This window comes from Emys orbicularis, chromosome 2 (assembly GCF_028017835.1).
Source record: "Emys orbicularis isolate rEmyOrb1 chromosome 2, rEmyOrb1.hap1, whole genome shotgun sequence".
Lineage (NCBI taxonomy): Eukaryota > Metazoa > Chordata > Testudines > Emydidae > Emys > Emys orbicularis.
In genome coordinates this window covers 82,493,926-82,510,826 of record NC_088684.1, presented here as the reverse complement: position 1 = coordinate 82,510,826, position 16,901 = coordinate 82,493,926, and the positions used below count along the sequence as shown (strand labels likewise).

The following is a 16,901-nucleotide window of genomic DNA, read 5'->3' as shown; positions in this document are numbered from 1 at the left end:
TCCATCCCCAGACATGTTAACAGACTTTTCCAGTAGCTGTACTGGCTGCGAATGCATCCCAAGTGCTCAGGGCAAATTAATCATTAAAAATGCTTGCTTTTAAACCATGTTTTATATTTTAAAAGGTAAACTCACCTGAGGTCCCTTCCATGGGGTCATGGTCTTGGGTGCTGGCTTGGGAGGCTTGGGAGGGTACTTCAGTCAGGGTGAGAAACAGTTCCTGGCTGTTGGGGAGAACGGAGAGCTGGGTGCTCTCTGCCAGCTCGTCCTCCTCCTCCTCCTCTTCCCCTTCCGCGGAATCATCAGGTGTCCCTGATGAGATTATCCCCAGCTCGGAATCCACAGTCAGAGGTGGGGTAGTGGTGGCGGCCCCCCCTAGAAATGCATTTAGCTCAGCGTAGAAGCGGCATGTCCGCGGCTCTGACCCGGAGCGACCGTTTGCCTCCTTTGCTTTTTGATAGGCTTGTCTGAGCTCCTTGACTTTCACGCGGCACTGATCTGTGTCCCTATTGTGGCCTCTCTCCATCATGCCCTTGGAAATTTTTTCATAAGTTTTGGCATTTCGTCTTTTCGAACGCAGTTCAGCTAGCACTGAATCCTCTCCCCATATAGAGATCAAATCCAGTACCTCCTGTACGGTCCATGCTGGTGCTCTTTTTCGATTATCAGCCTGCATGGTTACCTGTGCTGATGAGCTCTCTGTGGTCACCTGTGCTCTCCACGCTGTGCAAACAGGAAATGAAATTCAAATGTTCCCGGGGCTTTTCCTGTCCACCTGGCCAGTGCATGCGAGTTCAGATTGCTGGCCAGAGCGGTCACAATGGTGCACTGTGGGATAGCTCCTGGAGGCCAATAACATCGAATTGCGGCCACACTAACGCTAATTCGAATTGACAAATTCGATTTTGGCGCTACTCCGCTCGTCGGGGTGGAGTACAGAAATCGAATTAAAGGGCCCTTTAATTCGAATTAAATGGCTTCGTTGTGTGGACGGTTCCAGAGTTAATTCGAATTAAAGCCACTAAATCCGAATTAAAGGTGTAGTGTAGACCAGGCCAAACTTGCACCAAAATAACTAAATCTGTTTAATTCACACACTTGTCATTTTAGGCAGGTGTGCATTTGACCATTCTTACTTCAGAATAAGTGTCCTATTAAAATTTTTCTTGAAATAGAACATTTTTAGTCCCAAATAAGTATCTGCATACAGTCTTGCACCAAAATGACAATGTTTGAATGAAAACAAATTATTTTTGATGCACATTTGTGTGTCAACCAACACCAAAACAACCTGTTAAGTTTTAAAATACATCTTTTTAGTTTGTACAAATAAGCTCTAAGTGTGAGAACTCAGAGGAAGAAAGTTCTAATATTAGAAATCAACATTAAAAAACATAAGTACAGGTGATTAGAAAGGCTTTGTCAAATGGAATTTGACTTTATTTACCCCACTTTCAGCATTATTTCTATAGTTTACCGTTTCAAAAGCTTTATTCCTAAAAAAAGTCCTTTTATAATGTTTGTGCAACACAGGATGTGGGTTCGTTCACAGTAGACACGTTCCTTAATTGGTGTTTCTAGTGTGACATTCAGTTGTGAAAAGGCTTATCATGTTGGCATTTAAGTGATCATAATTAGGCTTCAAAAGTACCCCCTTCCCCTAATGAATTGGAGGAGATTCACACTCAGTGCTATTGTTTCAGTCTGTCTGCTTACAGACTCAAAGCAGTACATCTTCTCAAGGCTACCTTCACATCCAGACAAACTACGTTTCTTCAGTGAAAGCTCAGATTCTGGAGTATTCTGCTAGGGAACCCATAATCCTTGGAATTTCTTTGCTTGAGCATTTGTTATACATAATATTCTGCTGTAAATGTAAAGAATGTTACTGCTGTAGCTCATAGTTTGGCTCACTTCTTTTAATCTCTCAGACTACTCTGCAAATTACACAAATGCACTGCACTGCAAACAGCAGGGAGCTGCATTCCAGGACAAGTATGAGCAGAAGCGACTTATTTGCACAAGTAGGGTAAAGCAGTAGGAATAGTCCTCCACACTGGACAGAATTCAGTTGCAAACTTTTTATTCTCAAGAACACAAAGTGAAAAAGCACTAGCGGTGGGAAGAAAATGGACATGTCTATTGCTTTGTCTTAAGTACGGTTTAATGATATGATGTTAAATCATGGCTCAGTCTGACACAGGGCCTATTAGAGCGGGGGCCAGGAGGGCCATTTGGCCTGGGAATCAAGCTCAAAGAGGGCCTCAAATTTAGACACTTGTTAATTTTTTGGCATTTGGTAAGTTTCGCAACTTGTTTTTATGCGCATCCCTATCGGACCAAAATGTGACACACACTCTCAGCTTAGAGCTGCAAATTTAAGCAAATGAGAGATGTGATTTGGTACAAGACATAATTTTTTTGTTAACTGATATAGATTTTGTCATATTAAATAGTTTAATATGTTCATAAATACTAATAAAAATATATCGGTTCTGATGGCACAAGATTAGACCGTGATGAACATGTCCTCTCAGATCAGCTGATTATATAAACAAACCACTACTAGTGGCTGGTGCTGGATCAAGTGTGTGTTGAAAGGTAGAGAATTGTTACATTTTAGTGTCTTTATAGTTTTACATCTAGTTGACTAAGGAATTATTTGTGTGTGAGAATTCCTCATTATTATCTTCATATGGTAGCTAAAAAAGGTGACTGGTTGGTTGGTTGAGCCCTAGCTTGGTAGCTTGGCCATCATCATAGGCTTTCGTAGTCTATAGGCCCCGATTCAAGGTGAAAATTTGTGAGGACAATCTTGTACAGTGAGTTTCGTGAGGACACACGTTTGAAATTTTTGGACATTATCCCTTTGCCTGTATCCGTGTCTGTGTTTACTATATATATGTCATCCCTTTGTCTTCAGCTTAGCCTGTTATATTATACCTTGAGTGCTTGAGTTTTGATTCAGTGATAAGGATAATAACCTGTCTGACATGTTGAAGCAGGTAAAGAACTATCACCGTTCAACTATGGGACAAGAGCGTTTGAATCGGCTCGCCATGCTTAATATCAACTGTGACATTGCACGAAAGCTAGATTTTTCCTCACCCCCCTTTTTTGTGACTCTTTTTTTGGTGCCCTATTTTGTTTTCATGTGTTGTCACAGTAATTGGCTGGCTAAGTACTCTAAAATTGTACTCAAGATTGTCTTGAAACTTGCAGTACCTCAGGGGGTGCAGGGTAAGATTAGATCATATTTGGGGTCATTTAAGCTAGGCATTCCCGAAATACAGATCTCCTAAAAATTATGTATTTATAAAGTCACCCGGTTCTTAGAACTCCCCCCCACCCCCACCCCCACACACATATGGGGCTCAGGCTGTTGTTCTGATCCTCACCCACTTGGCATTTGTTTTAGCTAGTGTAGAGTACCCACTGCCCCTTTGGGGAAGCAGTATTTTAAAAGTTATTGAGGGTAGAGTGACTGCTACACCGTGGGTCAACCCAGAACCAATGAACCTAAGAGAGTAAAATGTGTATGTGCAGCAAGACTAGTGCTCTGTCGCAAGACGATGATTTGCTGGCAGATGATTTGTGTGTCACATTTTGTTGTCACAGTAATTGGCTGGCTCAAGGTGATGTGCTCTGGCCATTGAACCTGAGCTGCATCCATGCACTGAGTTCCAGCTCAGCTGGCAGCTTTCACTGATGTGTGTTGTGCGTGTTCTCTGCCAGCCTTCTCCTGGGTCTCCTTTTGGATGCCCAAAATTTCCAATTTCAGAGCAATATTTTAAAGTGCTCTAACATCCGCATGCAGACTCTATTTCTAATTGAAAAGTGTTGTCAAGGAATTCAGCATTAATTAAACAGAGAGAAGATGAAAGATTCTAGTAAGCAGTTAGAGTAATGTAATCATGACTCATGATCTTCAGCTATTTCCCGAACAATGGGACTGAGTGCGATCAAAGGAAAGCAAGTCGCTAGGTCATTTGATCAAGGGGTTGCCTGATACACAGTATCTGCCTTCATGAACTACTCATAAATATTTTCAGATTTTTGGGGGTTTAAAGATAGGGAATATTGGGGGCGGGGGCAGAGCAGTGTGGGGGGGATGCTGAGGGTGTTGGAGTAGGGCAGAGGGTGTGGTGATTAGCAGGGTGCAAAGTGGTGGGCTCTGCCACCTTGCCAACCTTTACCCCTTTGATCTGTGTTCTGGCACAGCTACTGAGGGACCAGCGTATCCTAGGAGATGACTATTGTTAGCGTTAGCGTAAGGGATCATCCAAACACTATGGGTTTTTTTTCAAAACCCAGTTGGAAGACTAGTTTTCATGAAGAACTGGGTTTCCAAAAACTGGGTTTTCAGTGATCCCTTGATGAATAAGGCATTGTCATCAAAGGGACCTTTACTCTCTGGGAGCTCAGAAGTGCTGGTGGAGCAGAACCATCATGGGGGAGGAGGAGGGGGAGGCAAGGGGGCGGAGAGTTGGGCACCTTCCCTTCAGTGACTTAGGAGAGAAGAGAAGTGGTGCCACCTGGGCCCTCCTCCACAACTGCTCCCATCCTTCAACAGTTTCTCCCCATGGCAGCTCCACTAGGAGCTCCCTGTTCAGGGGAAGGACCCAGAATTCCCTTCCTTCCCTGTGCTAGGAGAAAGAGGGAGGTCAGAGAAACGTAGGGAGAAAAGGAAGGGGGCAGAGCTGTGCAGTGGGTGCTTTAGCTCAGTCTTCACATCTCCCCCTCCCCCCATTTTTGTCCCTCATTCAAAACCTGCCTCCCACTGACATTATACCAGTCCCTGCACTGCTCCTGCATCCTCTCCACAGCACCTCAATCCAGCAGGCTTGGAAAGAGCACTGCCCTCGTTGGCCCTAGTAACTTGATGTCTGTGCAGCAGCACTCTCCTTAATACAGTATTGGGGTTTCCCTGCACTCCCTGTCCCACTCTTATTTTCCTTCTGACAAAAACAACACTTCTCACCTGTGCTGTAGAGTAAATCCTGTCCTATTAAACATTAGGTCATGATATTTTTTCTTTATTTTAATCTTCTCATGATAAAAATATAGTTAAAAAAAACCTGAGAGTAAAGGAAACAATGTATGTGATCTTGACAACTGCATTTCATCAAAGGGGTGTCTGGCTCAACAGAGAGAACCTCCTTGCTACGTATAGAACATCATAAAATCAACACCAGAAGAGGATAGATTAATGAGAGCTCATTTTTAAACTGCTATTTAGCACCCACTACTGCCAGTTTTACAATCTTTGAACTATATATTTAGATCCACCCCCAACAGCAATGAGACACCAGGGGACAATAATTGCCCATTCATGTGTGAAAACTGGAGGAAAATAGTGTTTGGAGGGAGCGGAGTGTGAAGAGAAGTATAATGAAATGCATTCCTTAGAGCAATGTGAATGATAGGAAATCAGGTTTGGTTCATGGTGATATGGATATAGGTCTACACCATCTGCAACAAAATAGATGAGATGCTGTCCTTATGTAGATATTGAAACTGGAAAGCAAAAAGCAAGTTTGGGTATAAACTGGGGAGAGTGCTGTGGCATGAAATCAGTGGTTGGCAACATAAAGATTCAATTTTTGTTTTGATAGAAAAGCTTTTATGAAATGGTTTACTTATGGTAGAAATCAGTGTGGATCTCCAAGATAAGTAGGACTGAACAGAATGAAACCTGTCTAATATAAAAACATGTGGTTCAGTTCAACTGTGCAGCATGTTGCCTTAAGAAACAAGAATTCTGATTTTTATTTTTTTTTAATCAGTGGTGGTTATTTCTTTTCTCCTCAGGCGTCGGTTGATCTCCCAGCGCTCTTCTCTGGAGACTTTGGAGGACATCGAGGAAAATGCTCCACTACGGAGGTGATTTTATACACTGTCTGTACATCCGTTTGCCTGTTATGTATAATAGGGACAGATTATGCCGCCCTTACTCATATTGAGCAGTAGCTTGCTCAGGGAGTAAAACACCCAGGATGAAGAGTATCAAAATCTGGTTCATACTGTTTATCCTCTTTTGTAGTACAAGGTTGTAGATAGAATCTGACTCAAAAATTGCCTGATTTAGACAGTAAGAGGTGACAGTATAAATTGGCTGGGTAGAGAATGGAAGGGCACTTAGAGCTGTGATTGTCAGTGCAAGGATTCATTAGAGCCTTAACGATAATGAAATCATAATTATTTAACAGACACTTTATTTTTACAAAATTGAGTTTAAGCTTTTTGTCATTCTCTCTTTTTTTAATTATTATTTATTTTATTTGTGCATGTGTATTTGGGGTTTTGTTATTTTGAGGTTGGTGGTTATGATACTGCTTGTTCTTAGGTGAAAATGCTCAGTTGTGCTCTTTCATTATCCAGCACACTAGCTTTTACCCCTTAAGGAGTCTGTCCCCACCCCTTTGTATCTTCCGCCTCATCACAATGTTAATCCTGCAGCCAAGAAGAGATGGCTTCTTTTTGGAGACTGCCATGTGATTGTACGACTAGTCACTAGGCAGTTGGCCAAAGTGATGCAATCTGCAGCGCTAGGTTTAAAAATTAAAAGCATACAAAGAGATCCAAGCAGAGAGTTAAGCTTCCAGTTCAGCTATTCAGTGAGGCAAAAGTTTAATTTTAAAGTTCTGTTTACCTGGGGACCCAGATAGCATATATTGGTATTTACCACATTACCTTGCTTATCCATGTTTTGCTAATATGCACAAAAAATAGCTGCCTGTCCCCACCTCCCAGCAAAAATTTAATAGTAGAGGCTGTAGCAAGTTGGCCTATTACCAGTACTTCTTTATTTTTACAAAGGATACTTCCTAGCACCGTATAAAGTGGTCTCATAAATGATTCAGATGGAAACATAATTGGCAAAAGAAATAAACAAAGTGCATTTGGTGAAGTGGGATTTTGTTTATTTACTTGCTAATTCACAAAATCACCTAGGGCTGTCTTACTTTTGCAATGGAATCCCTGCCACAGTGGGGATTTTCCCTTTCAGTGGAGAGTTAGGGGAGATGCCGGCATGGGGTCAGGGTGTCTCTGGAACTGTGCTGCCAGGGAGCAGGTGGAGAAGCAATACAGCTTCTACAAAGATGTGTAGTGTGTGGCTGGGCCCTCTGGCCTGTTCTGCAGGTGGAAAGCTAACTCCCCCACACCACCATGCCCTCTAATAGAACGATCTACAGAAATTCAGTGCACCTCACAGCAGTGCATCTCCAGATGTGCTGGGTATTTGGCTACTAACTCCATTACTAAAAATCATATGAAACTTCTGTTGGAAGTTCAATCCTAGCCTCTCCTGTGTGTGACAGGCATTGCCCACGTATCCTGGAAAATCCACTACCATGCTTGGGCATACATGCACCGTAGCTGGCTGTCCAAGATACTGTATGTACAGGCCATCTAGCAGAAGACAGGATAGAACTCTTAAGGCAAATCCCACTCTCCTGCCTCAACTGGCATGGAGCTCTCTTCCTGGAGTGGAAGCAACACAATTCCATTGCAAAGGGAGGGAGGATTTCTGGATCTCAAATGGGTTTACTCTCCCTCCCCGCTGAGGAGCAGACCTCCCTGCACATTTCCACGATGCTGGGATTTGAGACTGGGGTCAGCTGTAGGCAGGGCTGGTGGATCTGCTACTACTACATGGATACAATGGCCATTCTTTCCCTTGTGTGATGGTACAGGCACTATGGAGGCAACTCCAGCCTGCAGGTAGAGAATGGTTCTGCTGCTGCTTCATCATCGGGGAAAGATTCCTTTCTCCCTAACTCCTGAGGAACAATCCCAGTGCATAGCCTGGCTGCTCAATTTATGATTTGGGCCTTAATGCATTCATTCCGGAGAGTGAGAGTCTACATAAAATAAATTGGTAATTAAAACACAAATCTACAAAATGTACTGCTGTTTCAGTCCATAAAGGAGTGTCATTGTTTATTTTTTCTCCTATTGCACTTTATCTTAAAAATTACCATTTTAAAGAAAAAATGTTAGAAGTTCTAAAACCAATTTTTGGTCTAAGATATTTTTTCCTAAGCAATTACTTTATCTATTGTTCAAATGTTTTATAACTTATCACAGAAATAACTGACCTCTTGAACAAAATGAACAGGAGAATCACTCCAGTAACAGATTGCTGCACCCTCTTTTTTAATTTTAACTCTAACAGAAACTTTTTAAAGTGGTTGAGGAGGACACAAAAATGAAAGTGTGTATATTGCATCTTGAGTAATTCCAAGAATTCAGCTAAAGATTTCTAATTACTGATCATTTCAGAAAACTGTGTCAAACATACCTCAGCAAAGTCCGAGAAGTTGTATGTTGCTGGGTTTTTGTGTGTGTGTGTTTAATTTTACGCCTTCTCATTTCCAGACTTATTGTCTTCATCATTCCTGCTGACTCCTATAACAGGGTGACTTGAATCATTTGTCTGGTCTTTCCTTCCTGTCATTGTGTTGAGACTTCTCAGCTGTCCAGTAGGGAACTGACTAAAATTTTTTTAACTGATTTATTTTTCAGATGTCGGACTCTGTCAGGTTCACCCAGACCAAAGAATTTTAAGAAGATTCATTTTATCAAGAGCATGCGGCAACACGATACCAGAAGTGGCAGGTACTGCATAAGCAGTGTTCTGTTCAGAAGTTTGGGGTGGGGTCACAAGAAAGGTTAGAGTACATTTAGCACCATTACCCAGCAAAGTTAACCTTTAGAAATTACCATGTAACACAGTCAATAAAAACCCATTCAGATTAAAATTAAAAAGTTACTCTCTAAATGAAGATGCACACTAGCTTCTTCAAGTGAATTACTAATCGATTGAATTGCTAGTCAGTGGATTTTTTAAGACCCCATCTACTTTACAAAAAGAGTTGTGTAATAGGAAAGTACTTTTAAAAATATTTTTTTACAATGGTTTAAAGTTAACCAGGTTTTACCATCATGTGGGACTGAGCAGAATTTGGTTAAAACTGTTCCTTAAAACCATTTTTGAGACTAGAGCCAGATCTTTGGGTACACCTAAGCTCTGCTTGATACATCTAAGGGGGGAGGGATAAGGGGCACAAGTTACAGGAGCCAGGGGACAGGAGGAGGGGCATAAAGCCAGCTGGCCTGTTAGGGCAGTTCTGTGGAAATGGGGCTGAGCTTGCTAGAGACGTAGGATTCCCAGAGAAAGAGAGATCAGGGGAACCAGTAGTCTAGGAGATAGAGATCCTTTTGCGTGGGTAAGGGAGTTGTTTAACTTTGCAGGGGAGGAAAATGGTGGAATTGGAATTTCTGGAGAGGAGAGCAAAGGGAATTGATAAATGGAATGTGAGTAGAGAGAGAGCTCTAAGAAGAGGTAAAAAAGGATAGAAGAGTATTGACAGTATTCTGTCAATAGAAGAGAATACAGATAAGGGGGTGAAATATAGTGTTATTGCCTCTGTCAAACTAAACAATAAATATGACATGTTCTGTGTCTACTCTGATGGGTTCAGGGCAAGACTGGGCCTCCTGTGTTTGAGATGTGCAGTAGGGTAGGAGCACCTGGAGTGGTTGAGTTAAAGGCAACCTGAGGGAATCTCCCTTTACATGGCAGATGCTTGGAACTTTGTTCAAAGAAACACTGGGGGAGTGTGTCCAGTAGTAGCCTTCACTGCCGCTTTGTAAAGGCGCAGCATGCACGCATGCCCACACCATTCCATATCCCAGCACGAGTATGGGGAGGGACAGAGCTAAGGCCACGTAGCCCCATGACTAGTCAGAGTCTCACCCTACGCTCCAGGAAGTGCTGGATATCTAGTGTGGGATGCTCCTTTGTACTCCTGTAGGGATGGTAATACAAGAGGATATGGTAAATGTACAGAGATGATCCTGACTTTCACATTAGCAAAACATGAACCTTTATTCCAATCCCTTTCATCCAGTCCACATGGGAGATGAATTTAGCCAAATGGAGGACTAGATAAATGTAAATTCTAATTTAACACTGATTAGTGTGATCGTCAGCCAGAGTTTGATAGCTTTACTCACACTGAGTAACACATTTCTCTGCAACTAGTCCCACTGAAATAAGACTACTTGTGATGTAAAGTGCTACTCAACATGAGTAAAGATATCAGAATTTGGCTATGTGTGATTATAGTTCCTTTTAAACTTAGCTTTTAGTGCAGAGACTATATGGTATAACAAAGTTGTTTTTGCAGGCTCATTGTTAGTGTCAAACTGGCATCTGTCATTTTATGCATAAAGTAGTGCACTCCAGCAAGATACATTTTTACACATGCAAATTAGTAAAGTGCCTGAATACCTGTGGTGTGCATGTAAATGTATTTTGTATCCCTGTTATGTGCGCACAAAAACTTAGCATAAAAACTCGCCTATGAAAGAGTGAAATTTGGTCCACAGGCAGTAATCTACATCAGCTTGTATTTTTTCCAACAATTGCTAAAGGGTATGTACAATATGTATGTAGTATTTTATCTTAGTGTATACACCAATAACATGTCTGATAAGAAAACTGAATATTTTTCTTGTTACGAAAACAGTAAGTTTTGTTTTTTGCATATTTTCTTATCTTTATTGGCAGATGCAGTCTTGCAGAGTATTTCCATAATCATATTAAAGATCCCTTTATCTAGAGAGCACACACAGTAAACAGAAGATGCATGATTTTTAAAATGCTGTACATCATACAGACAAATAATCACAGAGATATTGGTTAAAAATAAAATGTTGCGTCAACACGTTCAAAATTGGTTTCCTCAAGTTGGGCAGCTAGATCCACCTTTAGGCATCTAAGGAAATGACCTGATTTTCCAAAAATGTTAAGCACCTTCAACTCTCATTTAAATTAACGGGAGTTCTGAATGCAAAGCACCTTTGAAAATCAGGTTGGTCGGTCCATCATACTCATCTGGTTCTCATCACTGTAAAATTTTTAAATCTGAGCACCTCACAGTCTTTAATGTTATATATTCATCATAGGCACTGACTTTTGTTTTTGCCGGTGGGTGCTTTTGAAGAGGTATGTGTGTTTGGGGGGAGCACTCCCTCAGTTTTGTGGGGAGGCTATTTTCAGCATATTTATACATTTCTTTCATATTCTAGTTATTGAATGTGTCTATCATTGGTATCTTTACTATTTTAATAATGATTCAATTGTTATGAACTACATAATTATATTATCATGAATTACAGTATATTAAGATCTTTGCCATCATCTATAAGCTGTCTTCACTAACGTCCCAGTTTAAAGACATTATATCTCACTGTAGCTTTCTGGATGAAACTGTCAGCAATCTTATTTATATCTAGGTTCCCTGGTATTATTTTGATGCACATTAAGGACAGCTACATTATTCAGTTGTCTGCCCCATTGATGACCGGAGATAATTTTTAAGTCTTCTGAAGCAGGAGAATTTGCATTCGACAGTTCAGGATGATACAGGCACAGTGAGAAGAATTCTTATGAATTTGCAGTACTCTGGAAACAGTGCTTCCAGAGTACTGCAAATGACTCCAATATCTCTTTCTTGATGGGTAACAGCTAATTTAGGAACCATCCTTTTATATGTATAGTTGGGATTATATTTTGCCATATGCATTACTGTTGCATTTATCATTGAATTTCATCTGCCATTTTGTTGCCAAGTCACCCAGTTTTGTGAGATCCCTTTGTAACTCTTTGCAGTCTGTTTTGGACTTAGCTATCTTGAATAATTTTGTATCATCTGCAAACTTTGCCACCTCACTGTTTACCGCTTTTTGCAGACCATTTATGAATATGTTGAACAGCCCCGATCCCAGACCAGTACAAGCCCCTCAGGGGATACCTCTATTTACTTCTCTCCATCCTGAAAATGAACCATTTATTCCTACCCTTTGTTTCCCATCTTTTAACTGGAGTGCCTGGGAATGCTTTCAGGATCCTTAATTTAATTTAATGACAAGCCTTTTGTTATCTTAATCACCCTGCCTCTGTTTATAAACAAACTCCTTGCTCCAAGGGCAGAAGTTGTTAGCAGCACAGAACTCATCACATTCCACACTCAAGCTCTGACTCCTGGGTGCTGAGCACCCACTCTTTTTTTCCGCCTATGATATTCATCCTCACAACACCCCATGAGGTGGGGAAGTGTTGTTATTCCTGTTTTACAGATGGGGAACTGAGGTACAGAGAGACTAAGGGCTAGATTCACAAAGGGACTTAGGTACCTGACTGCCATTTTCGGCATTTAAGTCCAACATTTAGGGCATGGCTACACTTGCAGATGTAGAGCGCTTTGAGTTAAACCAGCCTTCGTAGAGTGCAGTAGGGAAAGCGCTGCAATCTGTCCACACTGACAGCTGCAAGCGCACTGGCATGGCCACATTAGCAGCTCTTGCAACGGCCACAGAGAGCAGTGCATTGTGGTAGCTATCCCAGCATGCAAGTGGCTGCAACGTGCTTTTCAAATGGGGGGGTGGGGTGGAGTGTGACAGGAAGTGTGTTATGTGTATGTTGGGGGAGAGAGAGTGGGTTTTTGGGGGGCTGAGAGCATGTCAGCATGCTGTCTTGTAAGTTCAGACAGCAACAGACCCCCCACCTCCCCCCGCCTCTCTCTCTCACACACAGCATTCCACAGTAATGGTTGCTTTGTCTCGGAGCAGATAAGCAGCCGGCTGTCAGAAACGGAGCCTTCAAAGGGCATATACGCATTCCTGCAGCAATTCCAAAACAATGACAAGAGTGGCCCCTTAACTTAAAGGGATTATGGGACGTTTCTGGAGGCTGATTAGAGTGCAGTAATGCAACACCTGGTTCACACTGACGCCCGGGCGTTTCAGCCAAGGCGTACCAAGCGTTAATCTTGTCACCGAGGTGGAGTACCAGGAGCGCTCTAGCCCTGGAGTCAGAGCGCTCTACGTGCCTTGCCAGTGTGGACGGGTAGTGAGCTAGGGCACCCAGGGCTGCTTTAATACGCTCTAACTTGCAAGTGTAGCCAAGCCCTTAAGCACCACTGGAATCCTCAAAACCGCCACTCAGCTGCCCCCTAACCCTGTAGGCACCTACATTACCTGCATGCCTAAAGTTTCCGCTGGTAAAGTCCCTGTGGTGCCCAAGTTTCCATCTCTGGGCATGTGCAGAGCTGCTCGAGTCCTGGTGCGTCCCAGCTGCTCAACACCGCAGCTGACACCTAAGCCCTATCTCGCCTGTGGGCCCCAAACCAGTAGATGGACTTGGAGCAAACCTAACCAACACAGACGGCTAAGGAAGGCAGGTGGTGGGTGGGTGGCTGTACCAGGATACCCAGAAGCCCAGTGCTTATGGCAGTCATATTAGGAGGCCAATTTTCAAATCTCCACTTAGCCTGATTTGGGGCAGGAACTTGACCCCATGTCTCCCATATCCCCCGTGAGTGCCCTAACCCCCAGTTATTGGTTATTCTGGGGCTGGTCTCGCTCGCTCTCCTGTTGAAGCTGTTCCACTTTGTATCAATAATGAAATACTAATTGAAGACTGGCTCTGTAGCTTGATGGTTAGGGTACTCCCTGAGATCTGGAAGACCCAAGTTCAGCTTGCGTTCCAAACCAGGCAGAGCAGGGATTTGAATACTGGTCTCCCACCTCGCACTAAGGGCCTGCCCCTGGACTATTGTATATAATAGGTAAGCCTAATGGGGAGCCTCTCTCTCTGGTTTTTCTTGAGGAAGGGCTGACCTGGCTTAAGCGCCGAACTCCAGGAGAGGGTTCACTGCTGTGAATCCTGAAAAGAGTTAGGTGTCTGACTCTTTTGATGAGCTGGGGCTAGGCTGCAACCTTCTCCTCAGCACTTCCTACTGGCTAGAATTACTGTCACAATCCGGGTGCAATCCGGATCATTGAGGGGTTGTCGTCGCCTGCCCTGTAAACCTGAGTGCTTCAAAATGCATCACGGAGTGTCTTTAAGCAGCTGTGCCTCAGCAGTTCTGATTCTTGTTATGCTCCTGCCACACTCTGGCTTCCACTAGCCTGGGTTACACCTGACAAGGTGAAACTAACCCCCCAATCTCGTGTCTCTGCAATGTCCAGCCCTCTCCTGGACCAGTCAGAGAGATATTGAAGTTCATTTGTTCCTTTTAGAGATATACTACCAAGCAGCTTGCCATATTAACTGGAGATAACAATCAAGCACAGCACTGGTTTGGTTTAGATTAAGAGTAAAGCAAGTTTATTATCAAAAGGAGAGAGGATTTTAAATGAGTTCAAGTATAAAGAGGGCCCTACCAAATTCACAGCCATGAATAACACGTCACAGACCGTGAAATATGGTGTGTGTGTGTCCCGAAATCTGGTCTTTTATATATATATTTTTTTTATAAATGGAGATATCCCATCTCCTCGAACTGGAAGGGACCTTGAAAGGTCATCGAGTCCAGCCCCCTGCCTTCACTAGCAGGACCAAATACTGATTTTGCCCCAGATCCCTACGTGGCCCCCTCAAGGATTGAACTCACAACCCTGGGTTTAGCAGGCCAATGCTCAAACCACTGAGCTATCCCTCCCCTTTTGCGTGCTCTATACTCTATACTATACCGATTTCACGGGGGAGACCAGAGTTTCTCAAATTGGGGGTCCTGACCCAAAAGGAAGTTGCAGGGGGGTTGCAAGGTTATTTTAGGGGGTATCGCGGTATTGCCACCCTTACCTCTGTGCTGCATTCAGAGCTGGGTGGCTGGAGAGCGGTGACCGTTGGCCATCCTTTCTTCTGCATTGCTGCTGGCAGTGGCTCTGCCTTCAGAGCTGGGCTCCTAGCCAGCAGCTGCTGCTCTCTAGCTGCCCAGCTCTGAAGGCAGTGCCGCCACCTGCAGCAGCGCAGAAGCAAGGGTAGCAGTATCACAACTCCCCTTACAATAATCTTGCGATCCCACAGCTCCTTTTTGGGTTGGGACCCCTACAATTACAACACCATGAAATTTCACATTTAAAGAGCTGAAATAATGAAATTTACTATTTTTAAAATCCTATGACTATGAAATTGACCAAAATGGGCCATGAATTTGGTAGGGCCCTAAGTATAAAGGATAGAGCTAGAAGCAAATAAATGTTACAAGCAAATAAAAGTGAAAAATGCTTTCTGGAGGCTGAGACTTAACAAAACAAGCTTTGTTCAAGGTAGTTTCCCTACCAACGTACCTTCCAGCAAGATGGCTGACCAACCCCGCTGGTCAGGCTCTCCCACAAAATCCAAAGTGCTCGGTTCCTCTGTCTTCTTAGGTAAAGGATCACTTGGGGGGTGTTCTCTGCTCCTCTCTCTATCGTCCATTGAACCTTTGAAGTGGATTCTTCTGAAGATTACCCCCCAAAAAAAGTTCATTCAGGCTGTGAGGAAGGTGACATGGAGTCTCCTAGTGATCAGTTTCATGCTGGTCTCTTTCCCTGCTGGTGTTTGCTAAAATGCAAATTGATCTGTTTCCTACAATCACCTCCCCCTGCTGTCTTGATGGTCCTGTTTACCTTCTATGTAATTTGCATTCCCATTGTCTCAATGTATTTTGGAGATGCCTTCCAGGTGGCAGAACCACATTCCTTTGTCTATGGTGGAGTAACTTTAGACCTACCTGGCAGACACACTTTGCTAACATAATTTCCAATATGTTTGCAATTTTGAATTTGTTCTCTATACACACACCATGCAGTAATATTAATGATCAGTGTGATGTTAGTTTTCTATTGATAACCTATATCTAAAAGCTATTATGTAAGGTATGACAGCTAGTTGGGGTACATTCAACTTGTCAGGCTAGCTGGAACTCACCACTAGATACCTATAAGCTCCTTTGTAAGGGCATAGGGACTAGAACCTAGGTCTGCAGAGCCTGGGATGGCCAATATGCCCATGTTGCAGAAATATGCAAGTGTGGAGGTGAGAGCTTGCTGAGACGACACCATGGACTATTTCTCAATATATGGAGTACAGAAGATGGACTGGAAGCCTTCAAAGACACCACCATTGTCACCATATACAAGAGGAAAAGTAAAAAGTTTGACTGTGGCAACTATCACGGTATCTCGTTACTCTCCATCGCTGGAAATGTTCTGGCCAGGGTACTCCTATCGTGTGCTATGCAATGTCGCTAATTGCACGCTATTGGAGTCGCAATGCAGTTTCAGGACAATGTGAAGAATGGCAGACATGATATTCGTAGCTCATCAGATGCAGGAGAAAGGCAGAGAACAGCAACAGGACCTTTACACTATCTTCATCAACCTGTTTAAAGCATTTGACATTGTCAGTAGAGTTGGACTTCAGCAACGATTATGTAAGTTTGGTTGTCCAGGAAAATTCTCCAACATTCCGAGGTTACTTATGACAGAATGCTTGGACGAGTCTGTGTAGAAGGTGTTCTTTCTGACCCGTTTCCTATCACTAATGGTATTAAGCAGGGCTGTGTAAGTGGTCCAATCCTATTCAATCTCTTTTATGCAGCAATGCTTGATGAGTCTGCAAGAGACCTGAGTGCTGAAATCACCATACGTTTTCGGTCCTCTGGAAAATTTATTCAACCTGAACAGGCCACAATCTTCATGAGCTCTTTGAGAAGTTGTTCATGAGCTGCTGTATGCCGATGACTGTGTTCTCGAGGCACATACTCAAGAAGAGATACAATTGATTACAGACAGATTTGCAGAGTCTGCAAAAGGGTACTGGCTGACAATCAGTCTGAAAAAGATAAGTCATGTATCAACCAGCACCAGGGAAACCCTACACAAAACCAAAAATCACCATCAGCAACACACAGCTGAATGCTGTTATAGACTTCTGCTATCTTGGCAGCACATTGTCAAATGATGCTACTATAGGCAAGCAGCTGACAGGATGCATCAACCGAGCCAGTTCATTATTTGGCATACTATCAAGCAGCGTCTGGCAGCAACAGGATATTAAG

At 43.0% G+C, this 16,901-nt stretch overlaps 1 protein-coding gene across 1 annotated transcript in view; it reads left to right on the top strand.

Annotated features, from left to right (window-relative positions):
* Window positions 1-16,901, top strand: part of CABLES1 (Cdk5 and Abl enzyme substrate 1) — a 114,582-nt gene that overhangs the window by 49,549 nt on the left and 48,132 nt on the right. The window contains exons 2-3 of the mRNA XM_065399665.1: window positions 5,812-5,883; window positions 8,530-8,622. Of these exons, the coding sequence (XP_065255737.1) occupies window positions 5,812-5,883; window positions 8,530-8,622 (165 nt within the window). The remainder of the gene's footprint in view (window positions 1-5,811; window positions 5,884-8,529; window positions 8,623-16,901) is intronic.